Here is a 25,334-nt window from a genome sequence, read left to right as displayed (position 1 = left end):
TCTGCAGAATTCAGCGGGAGCCAGAGCAGGACATAGGCTTTGTCCTGGAAGGGGAGGGAGCTGTTGGCTGTTGCAGTGTTTCAGGTGGGGCCGGGTGGGGTGACCGATTTGCATCCTGGAGAGGTCAATGTGGGGGACACATCAGAGGGCACAGTGGGCCTGCTGGGAGGCCTGGCTGTGTCCTCGGTGAGTGGTGACAATGGCTTGGCCTGGGACTGGTGGGAGAGGTGGAGAAGAGAGTGTGAGGAGCTTTAAAGCAGAGCACTTGGGGAGGGCTTCAACGTCCTAACTCCAGCGGGGGTGTTCCCGCAGGACCTCCGAGCAGAAACACCCCTTGGGGACCTGTGGCATCATGACTTCTGGGGCAGTCGGCTGAGCAGCAACACCAGCCACAAGTCCTACCGCCCCCTGACCGTGCTGACTTTCAGGTGAGAGCAGTAGTGGGGATGGGGTGGGGGGCACTCGGGGCTTGTGTGCGATACTGTACCAGGTCGTTTTGTATGAGGTTCCCCGGTCCATGATTCTGAGGCAAGTACAAGCCTCTCGCTACGTGGGTCTCCAAGTTCATGCTAATCCCAGCTGCAAGGGGTGAGGTGACAGAGGATGGAGAGCACATGCATCCAGGGCTGTGCTGGCAGGGCGGACATGGACCGTGGAGCCGTGCAGAGAAGGTCAGCCTGGCCCCGGGCGAGGATGACGCGCACATTGGTGAAGTGGTCCATGTTCTGCAGTTCTTGGAGGTTGGACCCTTTGCAAGTTAATACTGAGGAAAGAATATGTCAAGGCAATATGTAGCATCTAATGAAATTGTTATTTTTTTCACTATTAAAAAAATAAGGTATAAATCCTCCTCCTGTGACCCAGTCAACATGCAAAAACAAAATGAAGCTAAAAACAGTCTTCCCCACCCCCACCCCCATTAGTTAGGGAGCTGTTTGCATTAAACAGATTGCTCCACCTCAGAGAAGTTCCCATGCATAGCTGTTTCTCAGATGCTTTGTATACCTGTGTATAGATCTTTCAAAGAAGCATGGAAATGATGGCTTGGAACCACTGGGGATGGAAAAGCAGGCAGAAATAAGACTCCCTGAAAACAGGGCAGTGCTTCATTGTTCAGAAGGCCCGGGGACGAAATGTCAAGGAGTATTTGGGGGCAGGGGGTGGGGAGGGATAAACGGGAGTAAGCAACTCACCTGACTCATTTAAATCAAGGTCCCTGTGGGGTAGCCTGAGTGACGCGTCATATCTCATATCTTCCTGGAAGATGGTCTTGCCTTTTTCGCACTTAAAAGTCTGTCTCGCTTTCCTTTCACTTTTCCTCTCTGCGTATTTTCTGTCCCACTCCCCTGAGATGCGCTTATCTTCCCTCTTTCCCGGTGCAGTTAATTAAGGTCTTAACTTGTCTGCAGCCTGCTTGGTTGGACGGGCGTTATTTGTCTTGGTGCTGTTTTCCTCACAGACTTTATCTCCTTGGTTTAATATTTTCACTCACCAGATTTTTCCCTCAGATGGTTTGCATTTTTTTCACACGCTGCTGGGCCTCCAGTGTGAACACCCTTCCTTTACCTTAGGATGAACTACTATCTGTCGGGAGGCTTCCACCCCGCGAGCTTCCACGTGGTCAACATCCTCCTGCACGGCGGCGTCTCCGTGCTGCTGGTGGACGTCTTCTCCGTGCTGCTCGGGGGTCTGCAGTACACCAGCAAGGGCCGGAGGCTGAACCTGGCCCCCAGGTCGTCCGTGCTGGCCGCGCTGCTGTTCGCCGTGCACCCGGTGCACACCGAGTGTGTGAGTATGGTCCGCCCGCCGCCTCTGCGCTCCTGTGAGGATGGGAAGCCGTCCACATATCAGCTCGTTCCCTAAAACAGGCTTCCGTCCGGCACCCACGTGCTGTAGAAAGCACGTGATGCGTGCGTGTGAGGCCGACAGCTGAAACTGATCTGTGGGTCTAGTGGGTCTCCCTTATGAGAAATACAGGGTCCCCTCTGGGCTTTATAATGACTGGATGGCATGATCTCTGGGGATACGTTCTTTTTCCTTACATGACCACACTGTAAAGGTATGAATGCTGACTCTTGTCTGGCTTTGGGGTCTCAAAGCCAGAGGCTGAGATGACCTTTCTTCCAGGAAGGGTCTGATGCCATTTCCCCATGTTAGCTGAGAGCTCTGCAACGTCCAGAATACTTTCTCATGCTCAGTACGAGGGTCACAGCGACTGTGGCATCAGATGAGGCAGCATAACGGTGTCCACTTTGCAGAAGGGGGAACAGCCTGGGAGGATAATTTAAGGACTTACCCCAGGCCAGCCACGTAGCTGGTGGAGGTAGGGACAGAACTTACCATCTGGTCGTCCGAGGCCAGTGCTGAGGAGGGGCCAGTGTACTTTGAGTGGAACTGGAAAGAGGGTCCCCACATCCTGGTGTGGATGGCTTCTGAACCCCCCACTCTCCTTCTCCCCCTCCCCTCCCTGTCTTATCCACCGCCCCCTGACAGGCTCAGCCCAGGGAGTCAGGCAGCTCCTGCTCTTAGTCTATTGAACTGCTGCTGAATATTTTGGTACAAACTGGTTTGGGACTTAACCAAACACTTGTGGGGTTTTCAGGAACCACCCTACCCCACCACTGTGGAACCCTTTGAAAATTAAGTCAGCATGTTTGCTGAGGCAAAAGATTTGATTTTAGTTATTCATTCTGTGAGCACAAAGTACCTGGTATAAAATACTCCCTGGACGTTATTACTTCTCCACGATAGATTTCTGCATTTCATCTGTATTTAAATACCTGCATTATTGACTGATTGCACTGAGCATCTTGAAGTCAGTTTCAAAATATTGAGCAGAATGCCTGCCTTTAGCATTTGGTTTTATTACTTTCATTAAACTATCTGTTCTTTGGTATTAAGAGGATTGTGGAATTGTTCTCACAACCTTCTTCTAATATCTTATTACTTTAAAGCTTTAAAAAAATTCTCATAATTTTTTGCTTCAGCAAATTCAGAGGCTGGGGACTGTTGTAAGACAGATATATATAGCTGTGGTCAAATTAGAATTTGTTTCCATGTGAGTTCTCTTTATGATCTAGATGTTTGTTGGGACCCAGAAATAATGTGTGCATCAATCAAAAATACTGATTTACTGTTTTGGTCCTTGTCCAATTTTGTGTGATCTTAAAAGCAAAATGAAATATTTGAATTATTAATCAAAGAAATGTTTCTAAAATTCTAATTTTAAATGATGGGAAGTAAAGAAAAGTTTGAAATACTCACAGATATAACTGGATGTGTGCAAACACATGCCCCAGATAAATGCAGTCTGGGAACACATGAACCCCAAATTCTACATTTGAGATATTTAAGAAGAAGCTCAGGGAGGTCCAACTATAAGAGAGAAAGGAATATTTGAAAAATGTCTTCATCTCTTCATCCCTGCATTCCACGAAAGCCATCCAGGCTTAAAATTGCAAGAAAAGTTTACAGGTCATTAAAAATTAGCATTCCTAAGACAGATAATTTGTATGTTCACCTTTCCTTATTTTGGCAAAAAGCAGGCCCACCCAAGGAGACCATGGAAGGCGAGTTCCCCAGAGCCTCCCAGGTGGGCACTGAGGGAGCAGCCCTGTGCTCGGGACGTGGGCTGGGCTCCAAGGCCTCCAGCAGTCCAGATGTGGGGGTGGAGGGAGAGCTAAGGGGGAGGTTTCCTTGCCCCTTGTCTGATGGAGGCCCCAGGGGTCCCCTGAGGTCAGCAGTGCCACTGTGGGTTTCCTTTGTCCTCAAAACATTGGTGAAGATTTCAAATTGCTTGAATTCGGTTGTCAAAGAGGGAAGTTCCATTCTTCTTACTAATTCTGCCCATCCAGTGAACCCAGGGTTTACTGCTGAAGGAATTGGATGGGAAGACAATCGCCCTTCCCCTAATTCCTCCTTGCGCCCCGGTGCAAGTTGTTCCTAGCGGGGAGGCACCACCACCCCTGCTTCATGGGTCCTGGGAGTCGCAGTGACTTCTCCGGAAACGCTGGTATGAGCATTTCAGGTTATTTGTAAGGGAAAAAAAAAAAATGCCTTTGTAAAGCACTTTGCCTGAAAATACATAACTACACAAATACCAGAAAAGAAAAATAAAATCTTTCTGTACGGATGCCCATGACCCAAACAGTTAATCTCAGGACCTCCTTGGATAGCCTTTTAAATTTTTTTCTGTGAAATAGCTAATTACAATGTCAAAAATTCACTGAAGGACTCCATACCCTTTAAAATACTTGCCATGCTTTTTTGGGGGGGCTGGAGGAAGGAGGTAACTTGTTTTATTTTATTTGTTTTTTAATGGAGGTACTGGGGATTGAACACAGGACCTCATGCCTGCTAAGCAAGCACTCTGCCAATTGAGCTATACCTTCCCCCGACTTGCCATACTTTTAAAAACTTGTTTTTCTTTATGTCAGTTGATGTAATGTACATTGCTTAAGGCCTGGGGATACCGTCACCAATTAACCAAAGGGAGAATGTTTTAAAAATAATTTTATGATGTTTAGAGTTCGTTTTAGTGGGAGTCTTTTTTTTATTCAGGTTTAGTTGATTTACAACATTATATGTTAGTGAGAGTCTAAATGTACCTCAGCCACCCAGATAGGAAGTGGTTTAGGCTGGCCTTTTTGGCCCCTATCCCTGGTGTTTATCCAAACCACTTTCCTCTCCTTCGCTCAGTTCAAGAAACCTTGTTCTTTGACCCTCCACATCCCCTTGGCCCTGCTTCCCTGACCCCTTGGCTCTAAGGACCCCTTTGGATCCACTTCTCTAGGTTGGCTTCTCTTATTTTTTCCCCTGAAAGGGTATGGGATCCAGCCCACCCTTGGGCTCCATAGAGAGCCGCCCCTGGAAGATGCAACTCCCAGCCCTCTCCAGTGTTGGCGGGAGGCCCACAGGACCAGCTGCTCCTGCCCTCACCCGCCGCAGAGCTGCAGAGCCCATTCCTGCTTCACCCTGAGCTGCTGTGTCCTTTGTGCACTGCCCTCTGCACATCCCCCGCCCCTGAGTCCCACCCTGTCCTAGTTTACATCAGCACCTTCGGGATTTCTGTGGGAATCCACCTTGAGCCAGCACCCACTATGCGCCGGGCTCTGTTGAGTCTCGCTGCATCCCCGACTTTACTGTCTCTTAGTGAGTTATGGGCCAGAGGATGCAAGAAGTCTCATTACATACTTCCTTCATGGAGTAATTGTGCCGTTTAACCTTCTGGCATACTGGCCTACTTGTCCCAGCTCTGTTGAACCTTTGTTTGTCCTGAGTTTCCTTCCCTGGAGGTTTTTTTCATGTGCATGGGGGTCACAGGTTGGATTCAGCTGTCAATCTTCTAAGTGATTGCGTGACTCCATGGGTTGCCACGTGCACCTCCATCCGGAGTTCACCATCAGAATGGATAATCGCCTCAGCATTTCATATCTAACCAGCGTAGCGGGAAACTGCTCCTTAAAGGCATTCCTTTTAGTTTCTGCTTGTACACACACCTGGGAATCGTATGTAAATCTAGTAATTTTCATGTTCATTGTATATTCTCTTATTCTGTTTCTGACTCACTCACTTTAAGAAAAGATAAACTTCCCAGACATTAAAGTGATGCCTAGAGAATCACTGTGAAAGCTTTGACAGATGTCACACCCAGGTACCAGTTAGTGAAGAATGCCGTGTAAACTAGACCAAGACTCATGCCTGGAATTCTGTGTCTTTCATTGCCACGAAACATTTGGAGGACAATTATTGGAGTAATCACCTTGAAAGAAACTGAGCACAAATTTTATATATTGCTCCATTGTCACTGAAGAAGGGAAGGGCAGTCGTAGAAAATGGGGGTGGGGGGGACTGGGAAGAAATGGTAGACATTTTTTTCTGTTTTCATCTTGCGTTGATTGCTTTTGAAGAGTTCTACTTTCCAGGTTAACCCACTTAATTAGTTTTGATCTGAAAGGAGAAAAGGTGGCAGAGGCAGCTTTGAACGTGTTGTATTCTGTCTGCCTGATGACTTTTAATGTCCTTCCCGCCTTTCCTTCATGCTTCCAATCAAATTTTCTTTTTTAAATATCATGCCCTTTGAGCTGATAACATTTTCCAATTGAAAATCCACTTTGGGGACCTGGCTGGAGCAGAGGACCCCGGAGCTGTAGTGTGCAGCGTGCCGCGTAACGGGCTTTCGCTGCACGCGTGCATCCCTGGCTCCGTCCCGGCCACAGAGGAGCCGTCGGTAGATTTGAACCCATCCAGCCTTCCCTTGGAAGCAGTTGACCTAAGTCCTGGACCAGAAGTGAAAAGAAAGTCAGCCGTCCAATCAGACTGCAGGGATGCGGCACGGTTACATGCATCATTTTATTAGATGGCTGAACCTGATAGAAGTTTGGTGTTCTATTTCTAAGGAATTTTTTGTGTTTCCAGAGTTTTGTTCAAGTGTTTTTTTTAAATAAATCTTTTTTTCTTCCCTTTTTCAGGTTGCTGGTGTTGTGGGCCGAGCAGACCTCCTGGGTGCCCTGTTTTTTCTGTTATCTTTCCTTGGCTACTGTAAAGCATTGAGAGAAGGTAAGCATGATATTTTGCCTTCTTAATTTTGCATCTTCTTCATGTTTCTGTCCTGCCGAGCAGTGTTTTAACAGGTGGGAAAGGGTCCGTTTATGTACGTTTATCACTTTGAAGGAATGTGGGTCAAAAGGCGTAAACTCTTTTTAGAGATGTCTGTTCCTCCATTGCTTTTTCAATAATACAGAGTCCACGCTTCAGTGTTCATATGGGAGTGTCCTGTTGGGCAGTGAAACCAAGAGCTGCTCCGGGTGCTAAAGCAGTTCTGAATGATTTTTGTGGGTTTTTTTTTAATTTCTAGCAAACTTGTAGCAGAAAAAATGTTTGGGTTTTTTTTTTTATTACTATTAAAACCTATTGGAGAAAACAAGTAGAAACTTTCCTGTCCTTTACAAAGTTTGCCAACCCCTGGGACAGATGATTGACAAGCCATTGTCACCATCCTAGTGGTTCCAAAAGGTTTTTTAGCAAGGATTAATAGGGAGTTTCCAGCAGGAAGTTATTTTACTTATGAAAGGGAGGTGAGTTTCCTGTTAATATAATTAGTTGCTGTTTATTGACTATCTGCTGTGTGTATATGTGTGTGTGTGTGTGTGTGTGTATTTTTCTCATTTAATTATGTTAAAATCTTTAAGATAGGTGGAGTTACTTTCCCTGTTTTCCAAATGTAAGACTCAGAGTTTAAGTAACTCCCCCAGGATCACACAGCTGTTCATGGCAGAACTAGGTTCACACTTTGAGTGTAACAACTCCCTTCAAAGCCAGCACCAACCACGGTGAGCTCTTCTGCTCCCCTGTACCCCTGGGACCAGGGACACAAGCTTCAAAACAGTCATTAAAAATAGACAGGAGGGACATTCAGTTCTGTTAATGAATTGTTAAAATGTTAGGTGTGATAGTGACATTGAAGGTATGTTTTAAAAACTCTCCCTTTCTCTTAGAGACATATGCTGAAATATTTATTTACGGATGAAATGGTAGAAAGTCTGGGATTTGTCTCAAAATAATCTGAAAGGAGGCAGGAAGCGTGTTGGCATATAGATGAAACCAGACTGGTGGGGAGTCGATAATTGTCTGAGCTGAGTGATGGGGACGTGAGTTCCTGTGTCAGCATCTCTACTTTTGTGTATGTTTTTGGTTTTTTTAAAAAGGTGTTTGTTTTTTTTTTAATGCCCAGGTTAAGTCACCAGATAAAGAATCAACAAATTTTGGTGACTTGCACCTTTTACTCTTTAAAACATTGTGTTTAAGATAACCAAATGATATATGTTTAAGCATTTTTTTTCCCTTTCAGCATGACATGTAACAACTGACTATTTAATAATTTTATTATGGAATTGGGAGGGAATTTTTAAGACTAAACTATAATAATATCATTTAGCAATTGAACATGAAAAATCTAAAATATTAGAAAAGGCAACTAGCAACTTTAATTTTAACTGGCAAATTTGTAAAGTATTCGATACTAAAGAACATAGGCAATTCATAAGTAATAAGTCAGACAATAAAATGAACACCTGTGAACTCATCTCCCAATTTGAAGAAAATCACGTTTTCTAAAATATAAACAATGTGACATCTCCTGCCTCCACCCATCCCCCTAGGCCTCAGCCCTGGGCCCACAGGCACTGTCCTGTCCTTGCGGTCTCTGTGTGGGTTTGGGAGAACCATTTAGAAGGTCCAGCAGCATCCTCTTCTTTCGTCTCCCTCCCTACAGCTCCCAAATGCTGAGAGCCCCCAACATAGGCGCAGGTTGGGCTGCTTACCTTAGTGTTTGCTGTCAAAGATTCTGAAAGAGTTTCTAAACCAAGCTTACCTTCCAAGATGTGCTGTCCTGAGGTGAAGATGGCCCACAGACAGATTCTTCTCTTACGATTTTTTAATGTCTTGTAAATTTGTGGGAATTCCCCAGTAGACGCAAAACAAGGAATCAGTTATATTATTTAAATCCCAATAGGCTTATTTTCTTTTTCTTTTTGTGGTGAAATACACACTGCATAGGATTGAACACTTTAACCATTTTTAATTTAAAAATCAGCTCAGTGGCGTTAAGTACACTCTCATTGTTGTGTAACCATCACTACCATCCATCTCCGAAGGTTTTTCATCATCCCAGACTGAAACCTTGTGCTCAATTACTCCCCATTCTCCCTACCTCCAGCCCCTGGCAACCACCATCCTGTTTTCTGTCCATGAATTTGACTCTTCTAGGTACCCCGTATGTGTGGAGTCATACAATATTTGCCCTTTTGTGACTGGCTTATTTCACTGAACGTAATGTCTTCAAGGTTCATCCACATTGTAGCGTGTACCAGAATTTCCTTCCTTTTTAAGGCTGAATACTCTTCCACTGTCTGGACACACCACATTTTGTTTACCATTCATCTGCTGATGGACGTTTGGGTTGTTTCCGCTTCAGGGCTACTGTGAATAGTGCGATTATGAACATTGATGTGACCCATGGGCTTTTTTTAAAAGAGCGATAGATAGCTTTTGACCCTTAGGTTTTTTCTACAAAAAGACTTAGGCAGGATTGCAAATTCCTTTGGGACAGGCTGCACTGTTTTGATGTTCGAGATATTTATAGCTATATACCTGGAACCTCCATATAGGAAGTACCCATAGTTTCCAAGGGCGGATTGGGAAGGGCCTGTGAGAAGGGCCCCTGCTCCACGTGGTCCTGTACAGCTAAACACAGGGCTCAGGTTGTGTATCTCGAAGTACCAGTTCCCTCAAACCTGTGACTCTGCTAAGACACAGTGCGAGGGTGACCCCATGGCCCCACACTGTGCCGTGCTCACTCAGGACATGGTCATACCCAACCACTCCCCATCCTCTTTTCTTCTTGTCGGTTTATCACACCACCACTTTTTCCTGTGACTCATCATTTTTCTGATACAGCAGAGAGTTTGGGGACAGCCAAATAGAACAACCTCAAGAACAGAGAATAGTGGGGGTAACTTTTCTTCCCGAGACTGAAAGTCGACTTCACATTAAGGCATGTCCCCTCTTCTGGGGTCAGGCTCACCCCACCCGTGATGACTGTAAAACTCCCAAGAGACACAGAGATCTGAGGGTGGGTGGGGAGGGACTGCACCAGCCCCACCGGTGTGGCATTTCCATGGGTGATGGGAGTGGGAGAGAGGGAGGGGGTGCTTTGACTCCTTACTGTTACATTCGTTACAAGCAGTGGTACTGTTTGCATTGTTGTGGGGGTTTTGTTTGCATTTTACTTTATGTATCTGCATTTTACTGTTGTCTTGTGTTCTTAAGTTAAATCTGAATTTGCAGTCAGGTAGGAGAGCAACGTATCAGTTGTCATATTGTTCTTGAAAAAAATTAAAAATTAAGTGTTGACTTTTCTCATAGACATCTCTAAAGTTTGGTGAAGTGTCATTTTATTAATTTTAACATATCCTCCCTTAAAGTAACTACACCTTATTCTGAATGGATTTCAAAGACATCAGAAGGCTCTTTGAGGAAAGTACTAAATATCGATAGATTTAATATTTGGACACATCATTAAAGATATAACAATAGAACCTCTCACTACTTCTAGAAATTGCTCTTGTAAAATAATGGAAAAACTATCAGGAGACTAAAAATTCTTCTATCAAGTGACCTGGTATTTGTTAGTTTCCTTTAATGAAGTATTCTCACAGAACAGTGAAAAACTGCAAACATTTTATATTCTTTTCCTAGATCCTTTTGCTAACCTTTTCTGTGTTCCAATTCACAGATGTACCTACTCTGATACATGTATTTGTTTTCATTCCTTTGTAAATTATAAAATTATTTCCAAGAGCCATCCATGCAAAAGACAGACTTTTTAAAAATAAGGCCTTTGGAAAGTAATACCAAAGGTAAAAGTGTTTGATATATGATGGTTTTTCAATGAAGACTTTGATTCATGAGAAATTAGTGAAGTTTATTTTAGTGCTAATGGCACTATGGTATATTAGCTGTTAGTAGCAATATAACTTCCTTTTTTGGTCTGGTAGCTATTCTTTTAACATTTTTTAGTATGTTTACTTTAAAATGGAAAGAGATTTTATAAAGAGATTGTCATAGGCCTTTCGTGTGAAGTATGTAAATGTTGTTGAGAAAGCTAACCTGGAAATGGTGTTTGCACAGCCTAGCAGTGGTCGGTGTGGCTTCTCTGAAAAGCCTTTCAGGAATATGAATAGATTTTCATTTGGTTGTTACTTGGAACAGTTAGAAGATGAAAAGCTCGATTGGGAAACCTTGAAGAAGCCTTTCTGTTGACCTCTTGTTTACGGGCTGGATCTGTTTTCCTGTTCCCTGGAACCCTCTTTAGGAAAAGAGTCGATTCCAGTGGAAACTGTGGCCCCACCTCCAAAGGTGCTGTCCTTTACCGTCACCCACAGCTCATTTAGGCTTTGGAAGATGTAAAGCTCTGGGACGTTACCCCTCTGCACATGTGCAGGCCTTGGTGCCTTGACCCGGAAAGTTATTCTCAGCCTTGGACTTCTGTGTCCTTTTGTGCTCTGACTGTGTCCACCTGCCCACGCAGGCTTTGAGTTACAGACCATAATCCTTTTCTCTTGGGAGTTTAAAGCCGGTAGTTGAAAACACCCATCCCCCAACTGCACCCTCGGTGTTCTGAGTGGGTTTTCACTGCTGTTTCCAGCGCCCACTGGCTGTTTTCACATCACAGACTATCGGCGAATGATTGAATTCTGCCTCCCAAGTTCATTGCCGGTCTGGGGGCACAGGGTGACTTGGACTCTTCAGAGAAAGACTTATACTGAGTTAGCAGCTGGCCTGGGAGCAGGCCTGGGGCCCACACCTCAGGCAGTTCTCTGACCCACCCGGACCAGGTTTGGTGCCCTGAGCCCCACCCTCTGTAACCTCGGGACAGAGCAAGGCGGGACACTGTGACCCACTGCCCAGCCCTGGCCCACTTCTCTCCGCTCGGCCCGGCAGCACCGGAACAGCCCCTCCATTCTGTCAGCCTCCTCTCCCCCCACCAAATCCCCACTGTCTCATTATCCCCCAAACCAGTGCTGGTGAAGCCAGGTGGCGCTCTCCTGGTCTCTGCTGACAGTCGCTGTGTTTTCAGCAACCATTCTGCATTTCAGATTTTCTGACCTCCTTTTTCAACTTTTCACAGGCTCAGAACATAAACCGCTTCTTTGTTTATAGACAGCCACTCTGTAGAATAACTCTTAAACATCATTTTAATGTTCAACTTCATGAATATGGTGGCTCAGGATCTTTTTTTAAGCTGAGCAAGGTTTTCACAAATTAATAATACCTTCGCAGAGGAGAAGTAGTAAGAACCCTGTTTGCAAAAATAACTCCAGTTAAGGCATTTGTGAGAAGACACTTTCTGCTTCTGTTCTGAAATCACATGGAGGCTTGTCGGCTTGGGTTACTCATTCTTTCACCATTAAGTGATCAAACATTAAGGGCATCCTTGTAACAGGCCCTCGGTCGGCGTTGGGGATATACCAACTAGGAAGACCTGGTCCTTGCCCTGGAAGGGCTTAGAGCTCAGTGTATTTTGATTAACATTCAGAGTGCTCAAGGCGAGGAGGGCTCGGATTCTCCATTCATCCCTGTTCACTGTTGCTCCCTGTACCCACCTCAGAGCAGGCACTCAGTAAGTGGCCCCTTCTCATGTGCAGAATTGATACCTATGGCCTTGGGAATGTTGATTTCTTTTTTTTTTTTTTTGTCACTTTGCACTGAAATGTGCATTTTTGAGATATAATTGACATATAACATTGTATTCGTTTTAGGTGCACAATATAATGATTCGATATTTGTATATATCATGAAATGATCACCGCAGTATGTCTGGTTAACATCTGTTACCACCTGTAGTTATAAAATTTTTCTTCTGATGACAACTTTTAAAGTCTACTCTCTTAGCCTCTTTCAAGTATACGATACAGTATTGTGGGCGATAGTCTCCGTGCTCTGTGTTATATCCCCAGGACTTACTTATTATTTATCTTGTACCTTGAACTTTGTACCTTTCGACTATCTTCATCCATTTCGCACCTCCCTTCAATCAATCTGTTCTCTGGATCTGTGAGTTCAGTTTTATAGGTTTTTTTTTAATGATTCCGCTTAGAAGTGAGATCATACACTATTTGTCTTTGTTTAACTTATCTCATTTAGCATAATGCCCTCAAGGTCTATCTGTGTTGTGGCAAATGGCAAGATTTCCTTCTTTCTTATGGCTGAGTAATATTGCAATGTGTGTACACATTTTCATTGTGTACCCATCTGTCGATAGACACATTGTTTTTGTGTCTTGGCTATTGTAAATAATGCTGCAGTGAACATGGGGGTGCAGCTGTCCTTTTGAGATAGTGATTTCGTTTCCTTCGGGTAAATGTCCAGGCGTAGAATTGCTGGGTCATATGGTACTTGTGTGTTAAAATGTAAACTTCTCTCAACTACTCTATTAAATTCCCTTCAGTCCAGCAGAGCAGAGCTCTTGATGCCAGTGGACATTCAAGTGTATATATTTTCATTTGGACCTTGAGATACCCTAAGAAATAGTCACACATTTTTATTGCCCCCTGTCTTGTCAGCATGGAGCGCACAAAAAGCCAAGGGTAAGCACATGTCCAGGCAGGGCTGAGTCCTCCCTCCAGCTTCTCGTGGTGCCCACGTGTTTGTAAGCGTGCGGCTAAGGATCAGAGCTCTTTTGTGATAGAAGTTCAGTCCAGTATTTATTGGATACAAATAATAATAAGTGCTATTTATTGTTTAAACTTATGTTTAAAGTGACTTGGTCTTTGTTGTTGTTGGATCTGAACATAAATTCAAAGAAAGGTCTGGCATTCTTTACTCATAAACCTGAAGTTCAAGAAAGGTTTTTTTTTATTTTTACAGAGGCACAGATTTAATATTTTTTATAAGGGAACAAAAAAAAATTGGGTGGTCTGAAATTAATGATTTAACTAGTTAGAAAGCACTTCGAGGGTATAGTTCTTTTTGATAACCTCATTAGCTTTCTTTATAGATGCAATGTTTGTATTACAAAACTCTGGACAATTTTTAACTGCCTGAGTTTATTAACAAACAAGTCTGTGCTAACCCCTGGAATCCTGGCATTTTTAGAGAGCAAAAAAAAAAAAAACCTATTCACGTAACATTTGTCTGCTTTTTTTTGTGTGTGTGTTTAAATAGAATATCTCCAGGCAAGAGCTTTTAGAACAGAATCTTTTTTTTAAAAAGGAAATATCCTTATAAATAAAGCATAATTATTCTTAAAAAAAAGAAAAGAAAATCACTAAGTCCGATGAGGTTGATGGTGTGCTGGATATTATTTCTGAATGCCCAAGATGGAAAGTATTATTCTTATGATAAGAATTGATCCTTCTCTTAAAGCCTAGTATTTTGGGTTGGAAACAGGTAATCTCTCTGCACAATAAACTTGATAGAATAGCCAGAACAATTTCTTTTATAAACTAGTACCTTAGAATATTGTTTAATGGGAGTTAGGACTAAGAAGAGAAATTTGAGTCTCATTTATGGTGGGGAGGATAGACTCTTTTCAAGAGAGGAAGGGATTTGCTGCATACCTAGAATAACCATTTAAAATTCTAAACTGTTATGCAAGACAAGCTCTCTAATCTCAGTGGTTCTAAGTTCTTGAACTTTCATTGCTATGTTATGCCCCTTACCATAGCTCAGGCAGCTAGAACAGGATAGCTCTTAACTATTGGGATATCATTTCCTCCCATTTTCCATTCTTATTTAAGACATCTCTCTTTTTTTAATTAATAAAACAGGAACAGTCTCACAGGCATAGAAAACAAACTTATGGTTATTGGGGGAAAGGGGAGTCAGAAGGGATAAATCGGGTGTTCAAGATTTGCAGATACACACTACTATGTATAAAATAGATAAACAACTTTTTACCGTATAGCACAGGGAACTAGATTCAATATCTTGTAGTAACTTGTAATGAAAAGGAATGTATGTATGTATATGTAAGACATCTGTTTTTCTTTGACTTGGGAATCATACAGCTTAAAAAAATTAGGGCAATTGTGTAACTCACATAGTTTAGGGCACTTGTTTTTAGATTTGGGGTCCTCGCCATCTGAACTGTGACAGTGGTATTCATGTGTGTTCTCTTCCCCCCCCACCCCCTCTTCACGTTCCTTTGGTTCCTACATTGCTGGGATTTTCCCAGAATGATCCCGTGTTTTAGAACGGCAGTGTCTGACTTCTTTTCTCCTGTGGGGGGAACACACTGCTTGGTTGGCTCCCGCTTTTGGAACAAGAATCTGATGCTCATTGTGTGGCTCTGGCAGAGGGAGTCGGGGCCACCTGTCGGGGTGGAGTGATTCCCCCACACACCACGATAGTGTGCCAGCTTCCAGGCGCTGGGCATGCCAGGCGTGGAGTGGTGAAGAGGGTAGCTCACACAATGTGATGCTTTTTCTGAAAGATCTTCCCACTCGAAAGTAGTGCCAAATCCGAGGCGCATGCTTCATTAATTTGATCACATCTGTTGGCACTTGTGGGTGTTAGCACTGACAAGTGTCTTTCTGTCGGTGCATTTGGGTTTTTTATTTTCCCCTGTGCTCTCCCCCCACCTCATCCCTACTCCACTGCCCATTAGCCTTTGCCTCCACTTACCTAAGTGATTGAATTCTTTTAGATAATAGAGACATATACTGAAACAAGGAAAACATTTTCCTAGCCAATCTTTGTTAAGTTCTGGATTATAAACTGTTGATGTTTACTAATGCTGCACAATTATTCTAGAGCAAGTAGTCTTCTTAAGTAATGAGAGATGTCACACGGTATAAGAATAGTTTTTTTTTTTTCCTTTTAATTTCCTCGCCTGGGTCATTGCTGCTTAAAATTTAGCAGACGGGATGGAGATGAGGTGGAGAACGCTGTCTAAGCCTGAGCTGCTTACACCAGAGCTGTGCACCAGTTAAAACTCCCTATTTGGGGAAGACTTTTTTGAATAAAAATAATCATAAATGCATCTGCACTGGAGGCGATATCTGCCTCTCAGGATTTATTTTTACTGTTTTTAACAGTTACTTCTGAATTTGAAATTGAAAGAATCAGTTCTTACTATGCCTTTTTAATATTCCTTATGTAATTTTTTTAAATAATTAATTTTTTTTAGAGAATCTTTTACACGATGGAGATTCTTCCATTGTGAGGAGTTTCAAAGTCTAAAAGTGAAAAGTCTTGACTTCTGGCTGTATTTGTTTACATCAAGCAAATTATTAACTTTTTGGTATTCAATTACATCTCATAATTACCTTCAAAATACAGTAATATAACAAGACATGATAGACATGGAAATAAATGAAACTATTGACTCATATTTATTGAGTACCAACTGTATGCAGGGTGGCCTACTGTAATCTGTTTCAGTTGTCTTATTAAGATGCTCACACTTGGGAATAAAAGAATGGCTTACATTAGTTACTAAATAAAAACATACTCCCCAAAAATACAAGTCCAACTTTATCTATATTATGCTGTATATTGGCCATTATTAGCATTAGTTACCTTGACAAATTAATACTCTAAGAAAATCTTAATTTGAGGCATTAGATGGATAAAACTATGCTAGAGCAAGTCTTATTCCCAGAAGTCTAGGCTGGACTGTCCCCAAACTCAGGACCACTTCCCCGTTGATTATTTAATTTGTGTAAGGCCTTTCTTGATCACCTCCAGTACTAGAAACATTTGATCAATGCTGTGCAGGTTGGCCTTGGTTTATCATGAACCTACGTACCACACATCTGTGAAGAGGACCCCTTTGATTTATATAAAATAGTAAAGATACTGTTAACCCTTGAACAGCACAGGTTTGAACTGTGTGGGTCCACTTGTAGGCAGATTTTTTTCAACAAATATGTACGTAAGTACTACAGGACCAGATGTTGGTTGAATCCCCAGATGCAGGACTGCAGATACCAAGGAACATGGAGGGCCGGCTGTAAAGTTATACGGAGGTGCTGACTCCTAACCCTTGCGTTGTTCAAGAGTAGAATATATTGGTTAAACTCAGCTTTCCAGCTTGGATTCTGGGAAAGCTGAAGCCTGTGTGCACGCTTAGTCATATGACTCTCCATAACACATCAAGTGACTAATCTGGTGGGGGTTGGGGGGAAGACTTGGGTTTAAATAGGCAACTCATTTCATATTTTCTGACTTTTCAAAGGCAGACATAGCCATGTGCAGATCATTTCATCTGTGAGCTGGGTCACTGAGCACAGGGTGTAGACATTGCTGTGCAATAGGAAATAAAGTGTGAGCCATGCATGTCATTGCAAATTTTCCAGTAGCCACATTATTTGAAAAAAGATAAATATATATATATGTATACCCGAATCACAATGTGGTACACCAAACATTGACACAACATTGTAAATCAACTGTGCTTCAATAAAAAAAACCTATGGGGTGAGATTAGGCAGAAGGCTGTCCATAAATCTGAAGGCTGTGTTTTTTTATGTAATTATTTTTCTGTATTTGGTGAAATCTCTGATTCAGCCATCTAAGGAGAAAGCCGTTTTAACTCGCAGACAAGTGGAACTCGAGTCCATCCCTTCCACATCCCTGTAGTACTTTAACTTCGCGTTAATGGAGTGCTTTCAGGAGCAGTCCTTTGGGTGTTTTAATGGAGGAACTGGGAATGTTTTTCCTATCCGACACCACTGGTCCGTGGAGGGGAAATTAATGCCTGTTACAGTCACATAAAATACAAGCTAATTCAGTTTTCCTAGGAAGAAGTGTATGGTGGTCAGGGGACTTGCTTTTAATGTTAAGAACAGGGAACGTTACATTGGGAAATCATATTAGTTTTCATTAAGAGGCATGAACACAAATTGTGGGAGTAGAAGCTTAAGGGACCAAACCCAGGTAATGGGGAGAGGGAGGGAGAGGTCCATTCGGTTTCTAGTGAACTGCTGAACTGAATGCGTAGTGGGCGTGAAAAGGTGGCCGAGGTCAGCCTGCAGCGCCATCTCCCACGCTGGGCCTGGAGGTGTGGGGTCTGTAGGGGCCCAGGAGCCGGGGCTGGGAGTGTCTTCTTTCCCGTGGAGGAGATTCCGTGGTAATTAGTAGGTTCATTTATAATTAAAGGTGTCTGTGTGCATATAAACTGCTGATATGAGAAAATCCTGGAAGTGGTTGGACACGGAGTCGGGACGTTGTGTTACTCGGGAGGCAGGGCTAAATGAACCACAGGGACGCTGGGATGGAGAGGACCAGCCTTAGGATTCCATCTTCCATCCATCTCTGTCGTATGTCGGGCTGGGCTTCCCCAGGCTCCGGCATGGTGCCTGGCGAGTGTCATCACCCCTGTTTTGCCAGCTGGACCCTTGAGCTTTCCTAAAACGTGTGGAGCCTTTCTCAAAATCATATCCTAAGAGGAATTAAGTGATACATTAGCTTCAGGGTTATTTTGACCATTTTTTTTTTAAAGTCTTGGTGTCTGTGAACACTTGTCTGCTAATGACTGTTAGCAAATGCCTGAAGAAAATAACACATTCGAATAAATGTATAAACGCAATCACGTTGAATATAACAGGGCTTTGTTGTTGTGACTTGTAATTGTGACCTCTTGGTGTTACCTATGTAATGTAGTTAATTTCTACAAGGGAAATCATCCTTAGTTTGCTTGGTGGAACTGAATGTTCTGATATATAATGGTTTTCCATAAAGAGAGCTTGACTTCCAAACACTGTGTTGCCTGAGCTATTGGGGAGACACCGCTTCAGGGCAGCCGGAGGCAGGAGGAAGCCTCACTCTAAGAAAGCGGATTCAAACAATGAATTCAAACAACCCAGTGTTAAAACCGGAACGGGCTGTCGTGGGAAGTGACACCCATCGCTGGATTTCCTGCAGTCAAGGCCACGTGGCCCCCTGCTGGAAGCATCTTGGAAGGGGTTCAGCCTTTCCACCCCTGCAGGGGAGATTATAGGCACAACCTCCAAGAGGCGCTACAGCTATTGCTACCTCGTGGGTCTGTGATTAGTCAGCTCCTCGCCCCTCCTGGGAGATCGTGGACCCTCACTTCGTTCACCAAGCGCCCGTTGCCTTTCCACAGTCAGGTGCTACAGAGTCTGTCCACAAAACTGTGAGTTGCTCCAACAAGCCAGGCCCGGCCCCGGGATGCAGCTGTGAGCAAGCTTTCCATCCAGGGCAGGTGATGCTCCTCGGCCGTGAGCGTCAGAATCACCTGGAGGCCTGGTTAACAGGCCGATGGCTGCACCGCACCCTGCAGGTCTAGGTGGGGCCTGGGAGTCTGCCTGTCTCACCAGACCCAAGGGCAGGTCCATGGACCACACACTGTGAGCAGTGCAGGGCAGAGGTCTCAACTGGGGGTGATGTCTTCTCCCCAACCTCCAGGACGTTTGGCAAACTGACATGTTTGGTTGTCACAACCGAGACCCAGGAGTGCTACTGTCCTTTCCTGGGTAGAAACAAGGGAGGCTGTTAAACATCCTGTGATGCACACACAGCCCCGACAGCAAAGACCCGGCCCGCCCAAGTGCCAGCGGCACGCAGGGTGAGAAACCCCGTCTAGGAGGAAGTACAGGAAATCAAGTGTTTGTGATAATCTGTGTGGGGAACGTACTGACAGATGGTGCTGAGGGCGGCTTCAGGTGCTTCTCTGAGCCTCACTTATTCTAGAGGTCCATTAGAGGCACAGACAGACTCTGCTCTCGGGCAGCCAGGCTTGCTCACAGTAGGTTAGCCGTGAAGAAAACAAGTAAATTGGGAAGGGAGGCTGCCCTGGTTGCTGACTCTCATGCAGCAAATGTTGAATGCTTTCTGTGGTCCTAGCGTGATACCATGTGATTTTTTTAATGTTTAGTTTTTAATACAATTTTTAATACCTGCACATAGGTAAAAAAAATAAAAATAAAAGATATGGAAGGTTATCCAGTGAAAAGTAAGGCTTCTTCCCTCTCCTACATGAATTTTTCTTCTTAAAACTGTTCAGAAACTGCCGTAATTGGTTTCTGGTGTGCCTTCTGGAGATCTGTTTTGCATTTGCAAGCGCATTTATGTAACTTTTAACGCAGATGGCAAGTGTTTCCAAATGTTTCTTCTCTCTCAAGAAGGGACAGTAGAGGTAACATTGCCCGCATTTGATAGATGAGGTCACTGAGACTGTGAGTACAAGTAACGTGCTCAGGGTCACATGGCAAGTGGCAGAGCTGGAATTGAGACCGCGAGTTCTGGTTTTAAGCAGAGCTGAACCAAGATTCACGGGCACCACCTCCAAGCAGGCTCACTTTGCCCCACTTCAAATTTAGGTCTTTTTTCCAATATTTGTTCAGCATCTACGTAGACGAGGAGGTACGAGCATCGCATGTGCCCTTTCCTCCCAAGCAGTTCTGCTCTGGCCCCCACCTTGTGTGCCCCACCCGCCCAGCAGTGTACAGCAGGCTCCCTCCTCCGAAGGCCCCGTAGGGTCGTCGGTTCTTACTGGAGCTCAGCCCCACTTGAGCCGCTCACTACAGCCGTCACGTTCCTAGTGGTGCTTTGGCTTCCTGTCCGTGAGCCCCCGTGCCGGGGGCCTCAGTGGTCCTGCATCCTTCCAGCCGTTCCACACTGGTGGCAGCCGCCTGAGGTTCAGGGAGCCCGGACTCCTCTCCCGGGAATTGTAGAGATCCTCGGAGCAGATCAGGTGTTCCCAGCACCCCCTGTTGTGACGGCAGCAACCTGGGGTCCTGTGTAACCAGGTGCAGCGAGGACACTCTCAGTGGGAGTTTGCAGCACAACTTGCCTGTTAGGTGACGGCAGGATGGGAAGAAGGAACTTGCCCTGTGGGGACTCTGCCTTGAGATGTCTTTGCGGCAGGGGCTGTGTTACAGTACCTCCCCGAGGCTCTGGGCACCTGCTGGGGTACCCTTGAGAAGGGGACGTGTGTGCCAGGTAGAGGGTGCCGTCAATCAGAAATGCGGTCTAACACACTCACCCACAGAGAAGTGCTGCCAGAGACCAAACTGTTTTGAAATTGTGGCTGTTGAAGGTGCACACTTGAAGTTTCAGTTCCAGGTGTTAACAAGATGGAGCTATGTCGCATGACTTTTGTGTTTGTCATTTCTCCTAATTGGCAGCCAACAAGGAGGGAACACATTCCACGTGCTGGGTGTTGCTGAGCATCCTTCTGGGAGCAGTGGCCATGCTGTGCAAAGAACAGGGGATCACTGTGCTGGTAAGACCCGTGATGCACCCTTCCCCTCTTGTAAAGATGTCTTGGGCTGCCCTGCCCGTGTGACCTCCTCTACTGCAGCCTCTGGGCCACCTGCATTCCTAGACCTTTCTGGGCCAGTTACCTGTGCTGTCATGATCCTGGCATTTCAGGTGGAAATTGACTCAGTTGGCTGTCATTAGAACTGGCAGACATGGAGCGGGGACAGTCCTAAAGAGCATATTCACCCTCTTGGAGAGGTCCTGTAGAAAACAGATGAGAGAGTGGCGTGCGTTTTCTTGGTTGCCCTCATGTTTTGGGAGTCCTAAATACGACAGTATTCTGACCGCATCACTGCTTCCGGCCCCAGTTAAACAAGCATTGATGTATGTTTCCCAGCTTCGCCTGGAAATGTCAGAGAAGAGAGGCTCTGAGGAGCACAGGCATGCACCTCCCAGCTCTGAGCTGAGTGGAAGCCCCAGGAAGGAAGAGGCATGGAAATGCACCTTGCTTTTTCTCCATTCTAGCCAATTTCCCATCTTACGTTATGAGAGGGACACTGAGACCTTAGGGATGGGAGCAGACAGAGAGAAATGGAAAACAGATGTGGGAGGTGCATGGCCTCGTTGAGGAAGCCATGGGAAGGAAAGAGCGGCCCAGGGTCTTCGTGGTTTGACCCCAGTCGAGGCAAAGATCGATGGTTTTATTGGGCTCAATCTGTAAGATTAAGGTTAGCTAGCTAGGAAATGGTGTAGCAAAAAATGATTGTGAAAAGATACTTGAATTTCATGAGTTACTTTTTAAAAGTGCTTTAAATCAGTGTTTCTCAACCTTGGCATTATTGACACTTGGGGCTGAATCATTCTTTCCTTGGGGTGTGTCCTGCGCATTGCAGGATACTTAGCAATGTCCCTGGTCTCTACCCACTAGATGCCAGTAGGACACCCCCACCCACCTAAGTTGTGACAACCCAAAATGTCTCTAGACATTGCCAAGCAGCCCCTGGGAGCAACCAGCATCATCCTGTGAGAAACAGTGCCCTAAACCCTTGCTTCTCGAAGTGTGATTTGAGGACCAGTAGCATCAGGACCACCTGGGAACTTACTAGAAATTTAGGATCTCAGACCCTACCTCAGGCCTGTTGGATCAGAATCTCCATGTAATAAGGACCCCAGGTAACCTCTCCGTCCATTAATGTTCGAGAAGCACTGAAAAATTAGGTTGAATTTACATGAACAAAGATACGGTAAAATTTAGCTGTTTTCACTGATTAGAATGTGGACCTTTCGATGGTGCATCTAAGTGGGAAGGAAGAGGGGGTGCCAAACTCGTGTTTGGCTCAGTCGTCATGATGACATGACCCCATCACCCCTTGGTGACTGTCCTGTAGCTCACAGGCAGAAAAATAAACGGTGTAGGAAGTGATAGGGGCAGCTCAACAGGGAGCTTCTGCCTTCTAGAATATGGTTCACCCCCAGGAAGAAATGGTCTTCTGTGACCCACTAAAATCATGTATAGCATGAGTGAGTAAAACCAGGAGTCTTTGAAATGCTTAACCCAGCACTGGCGCGTGTGTTGGGTAATTAATGGTTCCCAGCATTTATGGAGGAAGGTTAAGTAGGGATGTCATCCTCTCTCTGAAAACCACAAATTACCACTGGCTTCTGATGATTTATGATATTCTTTGTCACGAAGCCCCATATTAAAAAGACCCAAATCACGCAGGGGCAGCTGGAACCAACCAGTATGTATGCTGGCCACCTTACCTAGTTCTGGCAGGGGATTCAGCTCATTGACATCGCCTGCAGCAGCCACATGTGTAGAGAGTCCACTTCAGGGTGGACAGTGGAGTCCAAGGCTAGATGATCCTGCAGCCTGTAACCTCGGCTGTCATAGCTTTACGAGCAGCCATCACCTTCTGGAGAGGAATTATCACGCTGCTCCTGGGAGCCGTTAGCATGGGTGGAGCTGCAGGATCACACCAGGGGCCAGGGGCTTCCCGTAATTGAAGTGATTTGTCATTCACCTGAAAGGTGTGGGCAGGGCTCCCTTCAGCAGAGACAGCTGTCCTCCACACAGCAGATCCAGGCTGGTGGAGGCTCTGCCGTCTCCAGGGTGCAGTTCCCAGTGTCACTCTGAACATCTTCATCGTCTCCACCACACCAGCTGGGCAGGAGACCAAGGGTGGAGCCTGCCCAGATCTATGACCAAACCTCCAAGATGGTGTGTGATCACTTCCGCCTGCATCCCGTAGGCTGGAACGCACATGACCACGCTTACCTGCAGGGCTGGCTGTGTGCTCAGCCAGAAGGGAGAGCTGGCGGACAACCAGGAGTCTGAACCTGAGAGGTCTCCGAAGCCCCACTAGAGATTGTATGTTCTGCTTCCCCTCTTGCACAGATTTGCTAAAATCAGTCAGCACTTTAGGTTTTTGAGGTGTACGTACTTATGTGGCTGGGTTTTCAAGGTTAATGACTGCCTTTATCTCCTTAGGCATGATTACTACAGGTGTTGGCTCTGTTACATCAACTAAGGGAACATTTAATAATTTAAAAAAAGGATGGGAGGAGGGACCTTTGCAGAACTTTTCTGGGGAATCCCACATTTCTAGCTTTCCTGCGTCTTACTCTTGCATGCAGACTGTGAACTTATGACTAGTGGGAATGTAGTGATGATACATTTGACGCATTTCCATGAGCTAATTTCCTAGGAACAGTAGGATTTTTTGGTTTTGTTTTTGGACCTGAAGAGGTCATCTGCAATGATCTAATCCAGTGTGTTACTTGTCTAGATTCAGCAATGAAATTGTGATGTGTGATTGCTACCTCATCAAAGTTCAGCTGCCCCATCGCTGATTCCTTGCTTTGCTTTCTTAGGGTTTGAATGCCGTCTTTGACATCTTGGTGATAGGCAAGTTAAATGTTCTGGAAATTGTCCAGAAGGTACTACATAAGGGCAGATCGTTAGAGGTGAGTATCTGCTTTTGCCTCCAGCCTAGACACAGAAAATGTCAAGTACCAGCTGATTTTAAATGCCATTTTCAAAGTGTTTCTTATGACTTGAATTCTAAAATAGCCAGCCCTTGAAAACACAGTGTCAGTGCAGTTCAAGCAGAATTGTTGCACATTTGTCCTTGGCTTGGCTGCACTTTTATTTGAAAAGTCTGTGACATCAGAGGCCTTGTCGTGTCCTTTCAGAACCCGGGTGTGCTCAGGAATGGGGGCCTCCTCTTCAGAATGGCCCTCCTGGCCTTGGGGGGAGCAGGGATGCTCTTCGCGCGCTGGAGGATCATGGGCACTGGCCCGCCGGCCTTCACCGAGGTGGACAACCCTGCCTCCTTCGCCGACAGCATGTTGGTCCGCGTGAGTTCTGAGTCTGTCCTCTGCTGGGTCATCTTCTTTGCCCACCAGAACCCAGGTCTTCCCTCCTTCCTCCTCCTCTTCCTCCTGACCTCCCCCCCCAGCACATCCACAGAATCCCCCCTAAGTGGAACACCTCCACGTCTGTTTCCTCTCACCAGGGATATTCTAGGATGAAACCAGGTTTTTATTAGGGCATTGAAAGGGTATAAACTCCTTGTATTTCCTTTCTCAACCAAGTTAAAGAGGAGCAGTTTAGAAAACATCAAGTTTCTTGCCAGCCTCGGTGAAGCATCCCTAATCCCGTTACTTTTGACATCAAGGAGATTGACATGGCGGGGTTAAGACAAAATGTAATATCGGTGGTATCTTTAAAAGTCTAATGGTGTCCAGACTTCCCTGTAAAGGTTTGCTTTTTCTGAAAGCAAAGGTGTCACCCACAGATTCTCAGCTGTGGCGGTCATCGAGACAGAAATCACGAGAAGGACCATAGAACCCTGTACGTCTATTGTTAGGCACATAGGTGACCCCTGGGCCCGAGATTTCCTGGGTCATGGACTTCGGGCATCACTGAGTGAATGGGTCATAGTTGGACCAGAAATATAACAAATGTATAGCAGGGTCTGGTGGCTTTGCTGTATTTTTAATCTATTAAAAATCTCAATACATTTCCTAACTGCCATGACAGCCCCATGCCCAGTGTTGAAAGTGGCAACATCTTATTTTATACAACTGCTCCCCTTGAACAGAAACCTAAGGGTGCCTCCGAAGTGAAGTTAGGATATGTATATTTTTCCAAGTTCAGTGTCAAAGAAGTGTTTGTTTTTCTTTTGACTGACAGGCCATAAACTATAATTACTACTATTCATTGAATGCCTGGCTGCTGCTGTGCCCCTGGTGGCTGTGTTTTGATTGGTCAATGGGCTGCATCCCCCTCATTAAGTCGGTTTGCGACTGGAGGGTAATTGCGCCAGCAGCACTCTGGTTCTGCCTCATTGGCCTGATATGCCAAGCCCTGTGCTCTGAAGACAGCCACAAGAGAAGGTAAGAGGCCAAGCTGAATTTTAACGTTGACGCTGGGTTGAGTCAGAGCATTTCGCCAAATCCAGCACCAATCATTTTAGCAATTTTGTGGACCTAATGTCTAAGGACATTTATTTTAAGTACATGTTTATGGCTGGGCTGAGTTCTAGTTCTGTCCATGTGGAATCCGTGGCTGGCTTCAGCTAGTGGGGTGTGAACTTGGA

At 45.0% G+C, this 25,334-nt stretch overlaps 1 protein-coding gene across 3 annotated transcripts in view; it reads left to right on the top strand.

Annotated features, from left to right (window-relative positions):
* Window positions 1-25,334, top strand: part of TMTC4 (transmembrane O-mannosyltransferase targeting cadherins 4) — a 56,051-nt gene that overhangs the window by 9,352 nt on the left and 21,365 nt on the right. For all 3 annotated transcript variants that reach the window (XM_074378482.1, XM_074378483.1, XM_074378484.1), the window contains exons 3-9: window positions 313-428; window positions 1,572-1,788; window positions 6,471-6,558; window positions 20,655-20,752; window positions 23,605-23,697; window positions 23,926-24,090; window positions 24,929-25,131. In XM_074378482.1, the coding sequence (XP_074234583.1) occupies window positions 313-428; window positions 1,572-1,788; window positions 6,471-6,558; window positions 20,655-20,752; window positions 23,605-23,697; window positions 23,926-24,090; window positions 24,929-25,131 (980 nt within the window). The remainder of the gene's footprint in view (window positions 1-312; window positions 429-1,571; window positions 1,789-6,470; window positions 6,559-20,654; window positions 20,753-23,604; window positions 23,698-23,925; window positions 24,091-24,928; window positions 25,132-25,334) is intronic.

This window comes from Camelus bactrianus, chromosome 14 (genome assembly GCF_048773025.1).
Source record: "Camelus bactrianus isolate YW-2024 breed Bactrian camel chromosome 14, ASM4877302v1, whole genome shotgun sequence".
NCBI lineage: Eukaryota > Metazoa > Chordata > Mammalia > Artiodactyla > Camelidae > Camelus > Camelus bactrianus.
The sequence above is the reverse complement of the archived record's forward strand: the minus strand, read 5'-3'. Positions and strand labels throughout refer to the sequence as shown.